The sequence below is a fragment of the Diabrotica virgifera genome, chromosome 9, assembly GCF_917563875.1.
Source record: "Diabrotica virgifera virgifera chromosome 9, PGI_DIABVI_V3a".
Lineage (NCBI taxonomy): Eukaryota > Metazoa > Arthropoda > Insecta > Coleoptera > Chrysomelidae > Diabrotica > Diabrotica virgifera.
In genome coordinates, this window is record NC_065451.1 from 224,015,363 (window position 1) to 224,033,561 (window position 18,199).

At 32.0% G+C, this 18,199-nt stretch overlaps 1 protein-coding gene across 4 annotated transcripts in view; it reads right to left on the bottom strand.

Moving 5' to 3' along the window:
- The window catches only part of LOC114325085 (rap guanine nucleotide exchange factor 2-like), an 849,570-nt gene that overhangs the window by 161,310 nt on the left and 670,061 nt on the right, over positions 1 to 18,199 (bottom strand). For all 4 annotated transcript variants that reach the window (XM_050660024.1, XM_050660022.1, XM_050660023.1 and 1 more), the window contains one exon: positions 3,006 to 3,081. In XM_050660024.1, coding sequence (XP_050515981.1) covers positions 3,006 to 3,081 — 76 coding nt within the window. The remainder of the gene's footprint in view (positions 1 to 3,005; positions 3,082 to 18,199) is intronic.

The window sequence follows — 18,199 nt, forward strand, 5'->3', positions numbered from 1 at the left end:
TCGATAGTTATCAACATTGAATAATTACTAAATCGGTAAAGTTTTGATTTATTTTATATGAATATAATTACAAAATACTATAGAATTTCACTTTGTGACATAAATTTAATTAACAATGTTGTAAATTTTATACAATATTTTTAATAATTAAAGTAAACAAATTGTAAGTTAACTCAAATAAATAATCGATTACTGCCATCGACCACTTACATTCAATCTCGATTAATCGCGGCAGGTAAAGTAGAATTCTTCTTTCAGTACAATAAAGTGTTACTTTACTGCTGCAAATGAGGGCAAATGAGTACAATAATGAATGACTTTCGTGACGGTTGGCGATAAAAGTATTTTATCGTACTAGCCAACTGCATTCTAGTCGCCATCAGTTACTGGAAACGGAAGGAAATGATAAATCCATTTTTCTAAAGATAATTGAGGGTGTTACTACACACTAGCAGAACTATTTCTTAAAAATATTAATAAGTGTACAGTCAAGCGGCTAATTATAACTTAAATCTTGGAATTCAGGAAACAATACCGTAATAATGTCGGTGTATATTTAAATTCTACAAACGATTTGTTGCAAATGCGGGGGTTTTCACGTACACTACAAAGATAAGAAACGGTGTCGTGGGATTGATTCAATAACAATTTGATAAAGTTTATTTACAGAGTAATTACTCAGAAAAATCACCAAATACGTGTAACGGGAAACACCACAATGTCTTGTCTTTCTTTAATTTTTAATGAATCAAACATATATTTGAGAACTAAGACATAACATTAAAATGTAATTTAAAAATAATTTAAACAATGACACAATGAATATGTCTTAATAAATTATTTAACTAAAATTATTTATTGATTTACTTAATTAATAATTATATAAGCCGTTTGTGTTGTATTTTTATAAGCATTTTTTAAATTATTTTATTGCTAAATTGGTGCCATTACTAGTTTAGGCCCTCCAGGCCGAAACCAAATTTTATAAGTAGTATGAACATCTATAATAATAACCTATATGTTTCCTGCAGTCGATTTTGAATGATATACATAATTATAAACAAATAAAGATCAAAAAACGGTAAATTTTCGCTTTTTTCGTCTATTACCAAAAAGTTAAGAATTTTAAACAAATTTGAGAGTAAGAAACTCAGAAATCGTATAAAAAACTTCAATATGGCGTTTGCTGAATATGTTTATCCTGAATGGTTGCTTAGAAAATTGCAAAATAAATCATAAATTTTGAGTTTTTATAAATATTCATAACTTATGTAAAGATTAACTTAGAACCTTCTTATTACACAGAATACTGAGACTTCTGATGCTTAAATTATACCCTAAATTTTAAAGCAATCGGTCAAATAGTTTAAAAATTATTTACTTTGTTTATCCCAAATAAATTTTTTTTGCAACACTATAAGTCAGAAAATGATGAAGTTACAGTAGTACTTTGGATAGTTTATGAAAGAAGAAGATTTACACTATTAATTTAATTAAAAAAATGACAAAAAATAATTCTAAATATTGCAAAATTATTTTGCAAGAACATGTGAATTAAAAAAGGAGGGGGGCTAAATATTCGACATATTTTTGCAAAATAATTTTGCACTGTTTAAAATTACTTTTTGTCATTTTTATTTAATTAAGGTAATACTATAAATGTTCTTCTTGCATAAACTCTCCGAAGTGTTACTGTAACCTCATAATTTTCTGACTTATAGTGTTGCAAATAAAATGAATTTGGGATAAACAAATTAAATAACTGTTAAACTATTTGACCAATTACTTTGAAATTTAAAATATAATTTAAGCACAACAAGTCTCAGCATTCCGTGTAATAAGAAGGTTCTAACTTAATTTTTTACATAAGTTATGAACATTTATAAAATCTCAAAATTTATTACTTATTTCGCAATTTTCTAAGCAACAAATAAGGATTGACATATTCAGCGAACGCCATATTGAAGTTTTTTATATGATTTATGATTTTCTTATTCTCAAATTTGTTTAGAATACTTTACTTTTTAGTAATAGACGAAAAAAGCGAAAATTTACCGTTTTTGATCTTCATTTCGTCGGCTTACTGCCAAAACCAACTAACTCCACTTTTTGTCGATTCTGAGTTAAGTACGCCTTTGTACTTAATAAGTATCAAAAAATGTACTGATGAAACCAGACACTTCAAAGCAGATTTTAAATGTGGGAAACAGAAGGGTCTCAAAACAACTAATTCCAATGATGACACTTTTATTCAGCCAAAAACAGATATGTGCAGTTGTCTGCACATCTCTGTTTAAATAAAATAGTATTTTATCATTTACAATATTCTAGTTCTGCCAAAACAAGACAAGTGCCTGATATGGAGGACAGTGATGTTCAAAGTTGCCTAGAAGTTGACTAACTTTGTACAGCCAAAACCCGACAAGTGCCAAAAAAAAAATATTTTTTGTACTTTTTTTTAACTTTCACTTCATTTTAATAATTTTTTAACAAAATGTTTCGTTTATAATGTTATTTACTTTAATATTTTTCAGTCATTAAATCATTTTTAAATTCAAACGATTTTTCATTTCAAATTAAAGTTTAAAACATTGATTACTCAAAACTTTAAAAAGTGGAGTTAGTTGGTTTTGGCAGTAAGCCGACGATTTGTTTATAACTATGTATATCATCAAAATCGGCTGCAGGAAACATCAAGGTTATTACTATAGATGTCCATACTACTCAAAAAATTTGGTTTCGGCCTGGAGGGGGATGTGTCACGAGAAAAATCTTATTTCTCTGGACTATAATTAGGTACTTGTAATAATTTTATAAGTAAGATTTTTTATAAGTACATAATAGTTTTATAACTATTTTATAACCATTTTTATAACTATTTATAAACCACTTTATAAGTATAAAACATTTTAGAATTTAAAATATTTCTGGTAAAGATCGTCTTTTTTAGAGATACGTCAAAATTACATATTTTCAGTAATGCGTAAAGAAATTCTTCTACTTACGACAATCATCTCTGAAGGTTCCAAAACGAAACATTCGTTTTGGCGTCGAGCACTGCCCCCAGTTCTTTTGCCAAAACTGCAAAAAAAAAGAAAATATTATTTAAACTAATAAGAAAAAAAAAATCATTTTAATCGTTAACCCTCCGTTAGGCGCGTGGTCTACAATCGTAGACCACTCTCATTTAAGTGGTCGCCAATTGCATAAAACTGCACATACGCCCCCATCCCGCTTAGTAGCTGTCACTAATACTTCCAACTTACTCTTCAGTTTGCTAAACGCCGCCGATCTGTTTGCATTATTTTTTTACCATTATTCAAAGAGCACTGGTCTACAACCGTAGACCACGCGACTAAGCGCGTTCCAGTTTTTAGTTGTATATATAAAGCTAATATGTAGCCTGCTGTGTATATAAAGCTAATATCATAAATGAAAATGTTTCAAGAAGCGACTTCATTGAAAACTTAGCATGGGAACTAATCAAACAGCAAATTGAATATGGATCAACTATGCCTTCCCTGCTAAGAGAACTTAGACGACGAGCTCGCGTACTGCTCGGAGTTCAAGAAGTCGTACCCCCTTCCCCTAATATTCCAACAAATTACGTGGGACGAAGTTGTATTTGTGCATGAATTTGCAATATGTCAACAAGAAGGGCATGCCAAAGATGTGACACATTTGCATTTAAGGATCATTTTGGGGATATTTGCACTGAATGTTTGACGGACTAAAATTGTGCCACTTTGACCATTTAATAGTTTTGTTATTTTTTTACTCTTTCGTTCTATTCTTTATTATTTATCCCTATTGGTCATTCTATAAGTTCAAAGATAAAAAATATTTTGTGTTTTTTACTAAATTGAGCTTATTTTTGTGATCATTTTTATTTACTTGCGAATAAAGACCCAAAAAATCATGACTTGATTTTTAATTTTACCACTGTCAAAATGAGAAAAGCCAAGGAACAAAACATATCTAATATCAAAGTGCGAACATAAATAAACATGTCATTAACCACTAATTTGTTAATTTTGCCAAAATCCGGTACTATACGACAAAAAACTATTGGTCTACGATCGTAGACCACGCGCCTAAGTTGTCAGCAATAACGACGCGCCTAACGTAGGGTTAAAATATATCCAATGAAAAGTATTTTGGTACATCCATACTAAAGTTTCACGTTCTTCTTCTTCCTGTGCCATAGCCTCTAAGAAGGTTGTAGCATTTTTTCCACCCTGTATATCATAAAAAATTCCTCTAAGGCCTTTTTGGCATTTCGAATCGCGTCTGAAAATCGTCGAAGTAAGACTTGCTTCTTGAAACCTTTGAAGAGAATAAACCTGACCTAATTGTTTATTTACATTGACAAATGTCGGCATTTCTTGTCTGTCTTGATACTTTCGTGAAAAAATCATTTCTTTTTACCTAAACTTTGATTTGCCTGGACTATTTCCCGATACAGTCTCTTTTTCGTCTCCCAAGTTTATGGAAACGGGTGCCAGAACATTGGAAATAAATTTATTAAGACAAAAAAATCGAGTCTAATGAAAATGCTGGAAATATGAAACTATATTTATGAAAACCAGAATTTATAGAGATCGAGGGTTGAAAAACTGCGACAAGTGTAAGCTTTAGCTGAAATATCTTTACAAAAAGATCGCTGTATAATGTATATGTTCTAAAAAAGACTAACAGCTTTTTGTAATATACGAATATGTCTGTTAATAGCTTTCAAAAAAACTTTCATTATATCAATTTCACACTCAACAACGTCATCGACTCTTTTTTTTTTGCACCACTTACGTCAAACGTTCGATTCACGCTCGAACAACGAACGAACGGCAAAATAAAACCGATACAAACTTTTAATGAAAATAATCGTCGACAACGTCGAAATATCAAGTTTCATTCATCAGTAGCAGTTCAAACATTTGCTTTCGACTCACTTCATTGAAACAAACTTTCATCATCCGGTGCGCCTTGCCGTCTTTCTCTTTCCGAAATATGACATCGAGCTACTTCCGGACAGATATGAGAACTGTGGTGCAAACAGGCAGAAGATATGGATTAATTTTTAAAAGCTGTTTACTTGTTTTACGAGGGTTGTAGAACAAATAAACAGCAGATGTGTGGCGACACGCTTTAATTACTATTTTTGTTCATTTTAATTTTTAATAACTTTTCTCAAAACGAAATAATATGGGTCATATAAAATTCACATTTAATATACAAACCAGATGCTAAGAAGGGCCCGTTAAGTTTTACGAAACGAAATGTATCCCTAACCAGATGTTTTTGGTGTGTTCAATTGAACAAACTGAATTCCCCATAAATTAATTACCTTATCAGACCTTATGTCAATAACTCACTTCGGAAATGCATTCGAAGACGTTTCTTAAAACTGCAGAAATGTTTCAACTTTTAAACGCCAAATCTAAATAATTTATCGCCTGTCTGGCCAGATGGTAGAAACACAAACATATTAGCATTTGTGGTCTTTTTCAGCCACAGCAGTCGATCTACAACCACGGGTCGGTTCACACACCTCCCAGTAGGCTTCGGTCGGTCAGACGCACCCTCGCTGCCCTTAAACAATAACAAACCCTTTTACGAGATGAATAAGCAGGTCTTTTAACCAAAATAAAATAAATATATTATTGTTCGTTGTTTACACTTATTTTAATTTAAGTTAATCACTTCCGCAGAACGGAACAGATGCTTTACGAACAAGTAATTATGGATGACAGTAGTAAGTAGTGTGTAGAATAGACATAAATATAAAAGACGAAATGTATGTTACAACGAGACGTATATACCAACAAGCAAGTGGTAGGACGATAACCAAATTCACCCAACTATACAGACGTGGTAAACTATTAACTACCCTTAATACAACTAATATAAAATATATATTTTACGCCTAATTCTGAATAAAAATAATGTTGTTAACCCTATCCAAAAGCCAGTGACCAAAAGTAAACATAAAATCTTACTTGACCGTGAAATGTGCGTGCTGTTGCAATGATTTTATGTGTATAAAACAGGCCATAATTAGGTGTAATGTAGGGTGACCAAACGTCCCGTAAAAACGGAATTGTCCCGTTTTTTAACGATTGGTCACGAAGTCCCGAAAAAGTATCTCGGGACGCCTAAATGCCCCGTATTTGCGTTGGGTTGAGTTTTTGTATCTGACTATATTTTCTCTCTTTAATTTTTCTTCAATTTCTGCATTTGTTTTCATTCTTATTTCTCCCTCTTTTGTTACATTGTGGCCCAGTATTGTTCTCATTATTTTTTTTTTAATTTCAGAAGACTATCTTCCTCTGTCTTGTTAATCGTCGTTGTTTCCATCCCATATGTAACACCAAGTCTTATTAAGGTCTTATATAGGTTCATATTATACTTATGCCCGATTTCACCAACGATACCTAAACAGTTGCCTTATTAAGTAATTCTTATCGATAGGAACTTCTTAAGTCAATACTTAGGAACAATCGCATTTCACAACTAAAAGAACTGCTTATCTAGGAAATGCTTTTCTAGGTATTACCTAGGGTAAGTTTGAACTATTTTTGATAAATAAAAAGAAGAATAAGATGATATTTCCTTACTTTTTCAAATATTTGTCATTATTGTTTGTTTGCCAATTTGGTTTTATTCGGTTTTGTACTGTATTCGGTTTTGTATTGTTATTTTATTTAGTAGTTAGTTATTTGTGCATTAAGTTTGTATATAATAAATATAGTCTTGTATGTTATTTGTATATGTACAGTGAAATGGAGGAAAAGAAAAGAGTTGTAAATTTCACATATGACGAAAAATTGAAGTTAGTTGAATTATCATTAATGAAATAATTTTAAAATAAATAATATGTTGAAAATTGCTTTTTATTATTATTTTTTTAATGACACACTTTTAGTTATATCATGAATGGGGTTTTGAAACACAACACTAGTTTGTTAGGTAGTAGGTAGACTACATAATTTTGTCAACAGACCTGTAAAAAACTCCAAAGGATTTTCTATATTTTCCAACACATATTATATTAATAATACAAAAGAGAATACAAAATTACAACTAATATACCTAATATTACAGAATAACAGAAAAATTAAGGTAAGAAGCGAATTATTGACAAACGTCACAAGTACATTAGTCAAAATTGGAAAAATATAACCGGACTGTCAACGATAAGTAATACCTAAAGTTTAGGGAGATCGAAATCCGTATCCTAACGTCAGGTAATGCTTTAGCAGGTAAAGCGTCAGGTAAAGCGGTTTAGGCAATTCTTATCGTATGGTGAAATCCGTTTTAGAGTTAGGAAGTACCTAAACCCACTTAGGTAATTCTTAAATATTTAGGTGTCGTTGGTGAAATCGGGCATTAGAGTCTTGCTTCTCAGCAGATTTCTACCGTGTAGATGTTTTTCTGTCCTTCAGAATTCTTTCCTCTGTTCTCTCTTTTTCCGGTTTTCCCTATTTTTACTCCTAAGTAGCTAAAGATGGATACAGTTTCAAATTTATGGTTCTGTGTTATTAGATATTTCTGAGTTGGCCATGTATTTTGCTGTGAGCTGGTTTATCTCTAGTCCTATTATTCTCGTCGCTTCCTTATGTAATTTTCCAACTGCAAGTGTTATCTTCGTCTTCGCTGTGATGACTGAATCATCTGCATATGTTACTATTTGAAGTAAATCTGTAATAATGTTTTTGTTTGCAAGTTTGTCATCCTCATGATTACAGATTATGTCAATATCTGATATTGTCAATATCAGATTAAATACTGTCGGAGAGATACGAGTCACCTTGTTTCACGCCTTTGTGTACATTAATCTCCTTAGAAGTTGTTCGGTTGTAACTGATCCTTGCTCTGGTGTTCTTTAGGCTCACTGTTAGCATATGTCTTAATTTTTCTGGGATTCCAACATTCTCTAGCTGCTCCATCATTTTTGTCCGATTGGTTGTATCAAAAAGCGCTTTTGAAATCCATGAATATTAGGTGCATTTCTCTGTTGTATTCTCTCGATTTTTGAATTATTTGCTCCACTATATGTATGGAATTAATCGTCGACCTTCCCCGGTCTGAACTTGTTCTGGTATTTTCCTAATATTCGTTCAGTGCATGATTTAAGTCTTATGTTTAGTATATTTTCTAGAATGTTATAATATGTGTTGTTTAATAAAGTTATTGCTCTGTAATTCTCGCACTCCTCTAGATCTCTTTTTTTATATATAGGTACCTACTATAATACCTGCGTTCCAATCGGCTGGTAGTCTGTTTTGTTCATATTTGTTGTATTAGCTGGTTTATTCCTTTACATAATTCTCTTCCTCCGTATTTTATTCCACAGTTATTTCATCTTCTGTGAAAATTTTTCCTTCGTCGTTATCTTGTACGGCCTTACTTCTTCATCGCAGTGTATTTCCTTCACAGTGAATACCATTTTTTCGTAATATTCTTCTCATATTTTGCTGATCTGTCTGTCCTCAAACAAAGTTTTTCTTTTTTGGCTTTTTTAGTCCTCTTGTTTTAATGCTGGGCTTATTTTTTGCTGCTTTGACTTGTTTGTAAAATTATTGTTGTATTTGATAATTTTCTCTGCCTTTTTCAATATCCTCCAGCGAAACCAGTCATTTTTCTTCTTTTTATTTGTTGAGTTGGCTTTGTTTCTCGTTATTTTGTATTCTTCCCTGTTTTGTTCTGACGGGTTGTTGATCCATGCCATTCTGGCTGAGTTTTATAGTTTTCTGTTTCGCAGTCTTGATCGTACGTAAATTACACATTCAAAAGTAAATTGAAAAGGATTTATAGGTCCCAAATTAGCTAAAAGACCATGTTTTAATTTCCCCTATCTGTTTGGTTATCGCTCCAAACCCTCCTTGGCAGTGGCGCACCCAGGGGGGTTTTGGGTGTTAAACCCCCCAGGGCTTATGAAAAATATACAAAAAATCGTAGGAAAATATAACATGTCTTTCACAAACAATACAAAAAAATTCGACGCCCAACCAACCCTCTCCCCCCCGAGAAAAATTCAATTCTAGGTGCGCCACTGCTCCTTGGATGTGTTCCGTTTTTTCAAGTTTATGATTTGGTCACCCTAGTGTAAGGTATAAGTGGAAATCCATAAACACGGAACAGGTAACAGCTCCTTCCCACTTCATCACTCCAGTGAATTTCAAAGTCGGCCGATTTTGAGGATCACATTTTGAAGCTATCTGGACGATTCCGTTGAAAGTCAATCTTTTCGAATTTGGCACATTAAAACTTTAAAGTATGTTCTTTCAAAAGACCTTCAAATGAGGTCTCTTAATTATTATTATAAACAAAGCTGCTGTGAATTAAAAAGGAAAGGGACCAATTTCGTTCCAAATTGTAATAGGACAACTTTTTTTAACTTGTGAAAAAATGCAAGGTTGCAAAAAATGCAAGGTTGCAAAAAATGCAATATTGAAAATTGTTTTTCTTATTTTTTTTACTAATATTAATAGAATAAACTTCTTCTTTCCTAAGCTACCAGCAGAATTAATGTAACTTCATTATTTTCTACAAGTACGAATTAGACATAATTTCCATTTCATATTTATAAACAGTCCCGAAACTGCAACACTGTTGCATCTAATTGATATGCGTCCACACTTTGTTACTATTGAACTCATTCTTAACATTTCTATTCTTTTTTTGGATTTCTCACGATCGCGGTGGTAATGCTGGCAATGCTGCGGTTTTTAAAACGAACACTGCAAAATATGTACTTGGTACTTTTTGAAACGCGGTAAATTTATTGTTTTTATGCTTGAGTGAGCAGACTAAACAGAGCAGATATTTTTTTGTGTACTCGATTCGATGGTTTGTTTAATTTGATTGTTTGAGGACATCGACATTTTCTCGGAAGTTCATTTTTTACAAAAAGTCAATCGAGTTTATTTACTTTTACTCGCTTTTTTGTATATGTACAATACATACGCTTAATTTTGACATTCGCTGGAAAAAAATCGGCAGTATTATAGACCAGGAAAGATCTGTTTTTAGGTGGATGTGAGAGGTGGCATTCGGATTTTTGCGGATAAAGTTAGGTGATAACTTCGTTAATAATAATTGACTTAGGCTCCCTCTCAAATATGCCTGGAACATTAATAAAAAAAAATAAAATATTTAAAAATTTCAAAAAATTTCGTTTTTTTCTACTTTTTTTGCTTATACGATTCATTTTGGAATAAAGTCGTATAGGAATAAAACAAAGATAATTAAATTATCTATCAGATACGATTGGTTAAAAATGTCTTAATTTATCACCCTTGCTGCAAAATAGCAATAAATATAAAATAAGGGGGCAAAACAAGCCTGTCCTTATTCAATGTTTTTCCATCACTTTGGTAACACTTACAGCCTTCCTAATTCCCTTAGAAAATTTTTGTAATGTACTAAAACCGTACACCAAATTTCATTAAAATTGACTTACTAGATTTTGCATAATAATTTTGCAATCTAAACTTTTTTTAAAAAATTAAAATTTTTTAAAATCTTGCACAACAAAAACTAGAACATACAAAGATTTGTCAATTTTTTTACATATAAAGAAGCACTCCACCTATCTAATGCACTTTGCAGAATTGAAATCAGATTATTTAAGCAGCCTCAGCAATGTTTTGAAGTTATAAACAATTTTTTGGCTTATAAACAAATTAGTGCTGTGGGCTACGGGCTCCTTTATTTAGATGGACTTACCCAAGTTTTTTTATGTATTTTGACCCGTAGAACACGAATTTTTTGGGTAACAGTTGATCCGGATGTCGATAAGATTGTTATAAACAAAGACTTGAGGAATTACATAACATCGATTTTTCGCAAAATAAAACATTTTTTTGTATTTCTTGGGTAATTCTAAGCAAAAAATGTTCTTACAAGGTTTTTCGTAGGATGCATAGTTTTCTAGATAAACGCGGTGGAACTTTAAAAAAATCGAAAAATTGCAATTTTTGAACGCGAATAACTTTTGATTAAAAAATAAAATAGCAATTCTGCTGACAGCATTTGAAAAGTCAAATTATACCGGTTTTAATTATTTGCATTGCTAAAAATTAATTTTTTTTATTATTAAACAAAGCTATTTGTTTATAAGAAAAAAAATTGTTTATAATTTTAAAACATTTCAGCAATGCCCCTTAAATAATCCGATTTTAATTCTGTAAAGTGTATTAGATAGGTAGGGTAGAGCACCTCTTTATATGTAAAAAATTAGCCAACTTCTAAATGATCTACTTTTTGTTCCGAAAGATTTTAAAAAATTTGAACTTTTTTAAAAACATTTAGATTGCAAATTTATTATGCAAAATCTATTAGGTCTATTTTAATGAAATTTGGTAGGCCGTTTAAGTAAGTTATAAGAATTTTCTAAGCGAATTACTAAAGTTCTAAGTGCCACCAAAGTGGTTAAGAAACATTGAATAACAACAGGCGTATTTTGGCCCCTTATTTTGTATTTATTGCTATATTGCAGAAAAGGTAATACCTTAATTAAAACATTTTTGACCAGTCGTATATCATACAAAATTCAATTATCTTTATTTTATTTCTGTACGACTTTGTTCCAAAACGATCAGTTTTAAAGTTATAAGCAAATAACGCAGAAAAAAATCGATGTTTTTCGAAATTTTTAAATATTTTAATTTTTTTATTAATGTTCCGGGCATATTTGAGAAGGAGCATAAGTCAAGTATTATTACTGAAGGTGTCACCTAACTTTATCTGCAAAAATCCGAATGCCACCTCTCACAACCAAAAATATACGTTTTTTTTACAGATTAGTCCTGGTCTAATAAGCGTTCTAGGCTTTAGAGACTGTATCTGTTGTTTATATAAAGACACCTTCGATTGCCGCCCCATTTTGTTTTCACCCAATTTTGAAAAAATGTGAAAACGTTGAATTCAACAACTCCTCCGTCATTATACCAGGTAGAATGACAAATGAGGTATCAAATGAAAGCTTATAATCCAAGGATGTTACTAAAGGTGAGTAATTTGACCTAGGACTCCCGGTTTTAGAAATATAACCGGAAGTACTGTTTTAAAGTCGCCGGAATATTACAAGCGACATATCATTCGACACGCCTTAGCAAGTTAGAACAAATAATATATTTCCGGTTTCATGATTGTCTGTCCGTCCGTCGGCGAATATGAGGTGTCTCCCTTATTAAATGAGGTGTCGAATGAAAGCTTATAACCCAAGGATGGTATTAAAGATGAGAAATTTGATCTGGGATATCCGATTTTAGAGTTGCAATAGAAAATACCGTTTTAAAGTCACCGAAAAAGTATACGCGGTTTATTATTCGACGTACCTTAGCAAGATGAAAACAAAATGCATACTTTTGGTTGTTTTATCATTTCCAGTTAAAAAGTTCTAACCGGAAGAGTCATTTTACAGTCGCAGAAATAGTACATATGGCATATCAATCGAAGCGTATTGAAAAGTTGAAACGATTCAAAAGAACGCAATTATTTTGCCTTATGCAGAAACCAAAAATTGTAAATGTATCGTAACATATTTTTGTCCCATCCTGTAGACATAAAAATATCGCTTCATATGCCAAGCGAATGTAAGGAATTTATTTCTGTCCAAAAAAAAAACGTGAGAATTTGAAGTTTATCCGTCTTGTTAAAGAAAGACGGTATTATATTTTACGGTCATAGGTATCTATGTATATTCGATTTCCTGTGTTCAGTTTGTGATGTAAAAAAGAGTTACAATATAGCTAATGATCGTTTTGGCTCCACGAATCTTGGGAGTTAGATACACATACGTGCTAATATCAGTATCAGAAAGCGCGGGTGTTAATTGTGGACTCAGTAATACCTTTCTTCAAAATGTTAGAGCTAAGTAAGGTTCGCTGACATGGCTAAACGACCCTATTGGTTACAGAGTATAATTCCCTACCAAAGAGGTTGGATTTAGAATGTGTTTTGATTTTCCCTATTGGTTAATAAATAAGTGTAGGAAGCTTAGATATTCTTTTATAGGTCAAAAAAGAGAATTAGGTGACAGAAAGGAGAGGGAACAGAGCTTAGGACAGAAAGTCAAAGTTCTGAGGAAGGAAGTTAAGTTTGATCAGACATGCAGTGAAGTCCAGTTTTTTTGGTCTGTGCCGAAGTTAGGCTCAGATGGAATCTTGAGTAGATTCTGTAGTGAAAGTAGCAAGAGCGATGTGTTTGTCGTAAATACCATACCGGTATATTCTTGTGTTGTTGTTCCGGTAAAATAAATGGAACAGTGTATCTAGTAAGTGGCGTAGAGTAGGTATGCCTTTTTCAAGAAAAACTTAATTCAAGCTTCGCGGGACGTGTTTCCCGACCTTTTAAGTAAAGATCAATTGTTTAAACAAATTTTTGAAGTTATACTTCTTTAGGCACAATTGAGAGTAAAATTTCATAATACTGCGCGCATGCGCACACAGACAGTATGGCGTTTAGTTGCTAAATCTTTCAAGTTATGTATAAATATATCAGTGCAAGAAAAGATGTGAAAAGAATATATTAGTGTTTTTAGTAAATATATTTATTATAATTTTTGTGTCTTTGGATTTTTCTTCCTCAGGAGTAAGATGAGTATTATTAAAACATTTTATTGTATATTTATTATACTTCACCTTGTCTGTTTGTTACCGTGAATTGTCATTAGGTACGTCCGAACCGATACAGACACAGTCCTCGTAGCGTATTTGGTATAGCATTCGGCTAGAGATCGAGAGGTCTTGAGTTCGAATCCGGAGCAATCCTATACTTATTTTTATTTTTTTGAAAGCGGTAAGCACAAAATTAGTTTTCAAGCAAACTGTTTCAAGTATATTTATTTTTAAGAAATCATATAATAGAAGTATAACTTCTTACGTGCGTACAAAGTACACACACATTCTTTTTTTTTAATCATTAAATTGATGAAATGCTTCATTGATAATCAAATTAAGCAGTTACTTTTTTTAAAAATAAAACAAGACTATGGAAGTTTATCTTTCGTATAAATCTTTCGTTATCTTTTGTATAATAGCACTTTCGATCAGAAACTGTAAAGTGTTAAGGTAGACTTCCGCACCAAGCGACCGAGACAGGAGACCGCGACAGGCGACAGATAGGCGAGGTCTCCCCACGACTGCTCTCAATGCAATTATATCAGGGTAGTTCTGCAGCCCGCGACCGAGACCAGCGACCAACTATCGTCTAATCGCGACCTATCTGTCGCCTGTCGCGGTCTCCTGTCTCGGTCGCTTGGTGCGGAAGTCTACCTTTAGTAAAGTGTCGCTCTACCAGAGTTCCAGCCGAGCTACACAAAGCTCCATCCAACAGTACAACCGCAGATAATCATTTATTTTTAACGAACTGTTTAATTCTTTTTCTTCGAACTTTTGAAAACGTGAAGGACTTAATATTGTAGCGGAAGAGAAATCTTGGCCGATCCCCGTATAACAGTAAACACCTCGAGAATGACGTAATCGGATGTGCTAGGCCTCGCCGGAGAATTCTGGAAGGTACGTCACGTAGGCGGAACAAGCCGATAGCTCGAGATGGGAGTCGATTGTTCCAGAATAACAACTGGGTATAAATACGGGCATATTTTGTGAATAAGTTTAGTGTATAAGATAAATTCGTCTGTAACTTATATAAATAAAGTCGTATATAAATTACGAACCGCTAATTTTATTGTAATTAGAAGTAATTACACTAATCACGCTACAATATGTTTATTCATTTCTTGCCAATTCAGTTTTGCTTTTTGACTATTTTTTTTTTCTATAAATAAACAATGAATATGTTTTAAACTTATATGTCTTTTTATTTTGCACAATCTATCTCTGATCCTTATTGTCATAAAACATACAGACTATCTCAGACATCAATGGTAAGTACCGATTTCTATTCAATGGAATGCGGTTGCAAGTAGTTTTTTTGTAATTTTTGTATAGGCATATGGCAATATATTTTGATTTGTTGATGGCGCCCAATAATTAATACTTTTTTCTTAATATCAAATATTATTTCAAAAACTCACTCCCTTAATTCTCTGAGACTGTAGCTTACCGGGGTATTACGAAAAGTTATGTAGCACAAAGTTTATCATGCCTATGACCTAACAATACTATCAGTATATTTTTATGTTTGTCTAATTTGTCGTGTTACAAAGTCGACCTTCAATCTTTCTGGTTTTGAAGTCATTTACGTTTAAATAATGATGACCGATGTGTTAAACCATAACAGGTATAATCAAAAGAAGAAGAAAAAAGTTTTCGTAGTTCCTGTAGTTTTAGTGACGTAAATAACTAAATGTATGATGTTTGTTAGCCTAAAATGTATAATACAAAGCAAACATAAACTTTTTAATACGCCTCTGAGCACCTACCCACAGAACAATCACAGACGGGAAGGATTTGCTGGAGGATTACAAGGATAAATCTTCTTTCCACCCTCTAATTCGTTTGGTGGTTTCGGGCCTGAAATGAAAAATGCCGTAGGGATTGGAAGACCCACAAGGTTCAAACCCGGCCAATTTTACTAGATTAAATACGTTATAATTGTTATTTTTCCGATGGAGGGTGGATTAGAGCAGTGGCTGCTCGTCAGAAGCACGCGATAGCAATATAAAAATAATTGGCTTAGAGCCAATTGGCCAGACTATTTGTGGTAATTGTTGACTATTATAATGTTATTGTATATGTATAATAAATTTACTTAAGTACATACTACGTTAAAAGTATTAATTATGTTAAAAATCATTTTTCTTTTAAATCTACATTATTTATTATTTTTGTTTAATCTTTTTTTTAGTTTTTTTTATCTACCTATTTTTATGCTATTTTAATCAGTTTTTGATATATATTTTTTGATAAGCTTTTTTTCTTTATTATTTATTTACTTGTTATTATTAAGTATATATTTATTTATTATTATTTTTCATTTTTTATTCTTTTGTTTTATTCTTTATTTTTTTTTGTATGGCATATTTACAATTAATTTTATTACCTAAGCCTATTTTTTGGAAAAATAATTGTCTTTAAAATGAAAGATAAAGGACAATTTAGGTCTTTTTTATTCTTTTGTTTTATTCTTTATTTTTCTTTTTTTTTTGTATGACATATTTTTTACAATTTTTAATTCTATTACCTAAGCCTATTTTTTTGGAAAAATAATTGTATTTAAAATGACAGATAAAGGACAATAATTTATTAGGTCAATTAACTTTTCATGCATTAAGTCAGTAATGCCTTCCTAGAGTTTGGCGTATAGTCTGTAGGGTGTGATTTTCATAGAATAGTAGTTTTGCTATTCCTACGCATACGCACGTATCTGTAAAGTAATAACTTTCCTTTGCATTTCGAATTTTCTGTCTAATTTTATTTTGGATTTCTTTGTATTTTTTGGTGTCTATTATTTTTATATTTTCTTCAGTATCCATGAGCATTACGATTTCCTCTGTCATCCAGTTCTTTCTTTTAAGTTGTGTTTCTTTTTTCATTTATTGCCCCCCTTTACAAGATTTTTCTTAATTTTGTAATTTTTAATCAGTGATAGGCAGATGAAAAACTAATGGCAGTGTAGTATAAATATTTATTCCTATTAAAAAAATTGGTATTTTCTTTTGCGCTACATTCTTAAGTAAGAGCGTTTACTGTGCCAAAGAATAACATTTTTTATGTATATAAATATTCCATAATAATGCAAATATAAGTTAAATAATACGTATAATAAATCATAAAAGTGGTAATACGTTTAATTTTATTACTCCACTACCTGTAACAGTTATGCAACAGACATTTTTTTAGTAGAAAGCTTAAAAATTAATAATGCGGAGGAATCAACCATACATGAATTTTGTGTGCGATATGCGGTCGGATGTTGTTCAACTCGGAAGTGAAATCGTCTAAAAATCAGTTGCCAATTTCAATTTAACAAAACATTAATATTAATTAAAAAGTTATTTAAAGTCTTTTATAAAAAGGTTCTTCTTCTTCTTTTGCCCTTTAATTCGTCCAATTCTGAACATAGGCTTCCCCCAGTTTCCTCCATTCGCTTCTGTTTAGTGCTTTCTGTTTCCAGTGCGTTCCTCCTATCTTTTTAATGTCGTCTCCCCATCTCATCTGGGGTCGTCCTCTTGCTCTCTTTCCTGTCCATGGTCTCCATTGTTGTATCGTGCTATTCCACCTATTGTCCGTTTGTCTAGCGTTATGACCTGCGAAGCTCCATTTTAGCCTGGTTATATGTCTTTGACTTTTGTTCTATTTCTGACCCAGTTGTTTTGCTTTTTGTCTGTCAATTTTACTCCTAACATTGTTCTCTCCATGGCTCTTTGTGTCTTTATTATTTTATCCATGTTTGCCTTGGTCAAGGTCCATGTTTGGCATGCGTATGTGAGAATCGGGAGTATGCACTGGTCAAACACTCTTGTTTTTAAGTATTGTTGTATTTTTTTATTCTTTAGGACCCATTTTAATTTTCCAAATCCTGCCCAGGCTAATCTGACCCTTCTTTTTACCTCCGCTGTTTGGTTTTCCTTATTTATTTTTATAATCTGTCCCAAATATATATAATCATTAACCGCTTCTATTGTGGTGTCGTTTAGTATTACGTTTCTATTGTCTTGTGTGTTTGTCATTGTTTTTGTTTTGGCAAAATTCATTTTTAGACCTATTTGTTCGGATTCATTTGCTAGTTCGGTTAGCATGGTTTGTAGTTCTTCAAAACTTGATGCTATGACTACTACATCGTCTGAATATCTTAGGTGGTTTAGTTTCTTTCCATTTATGTTTATTCCCATGTTTGTCCATTCCATTGTTTTGAAAACATCTTCCAGTGCTAATGTAAATAGTTTAGGAGAAATAACATCTCCCTGTCGCACTCCTCTGTTAATTGGTATGGGTTTTGTGGTTATAAAAAGGTTACTTATTATAGATAAAAAAGATCAAGGCAGGTTTTGTTTATATTTGATTCAGAGTTGGACCACCATCTCCATATAGCTATTTCAGCATCCTTATGCCTCATCGGTGAAGCTCAGTTACTTATTATATATTTATTAAAATCCCTCAAAGGGCTACACCTAAATCACAAAACGTTTTCGATCTAAAAATATCATCATAAGTGCTGATGATACAGGCTAATCACCAAAAATACATGGGTAAAAACCTTTTATATGTTTTAAAAAAATGTTAATGAA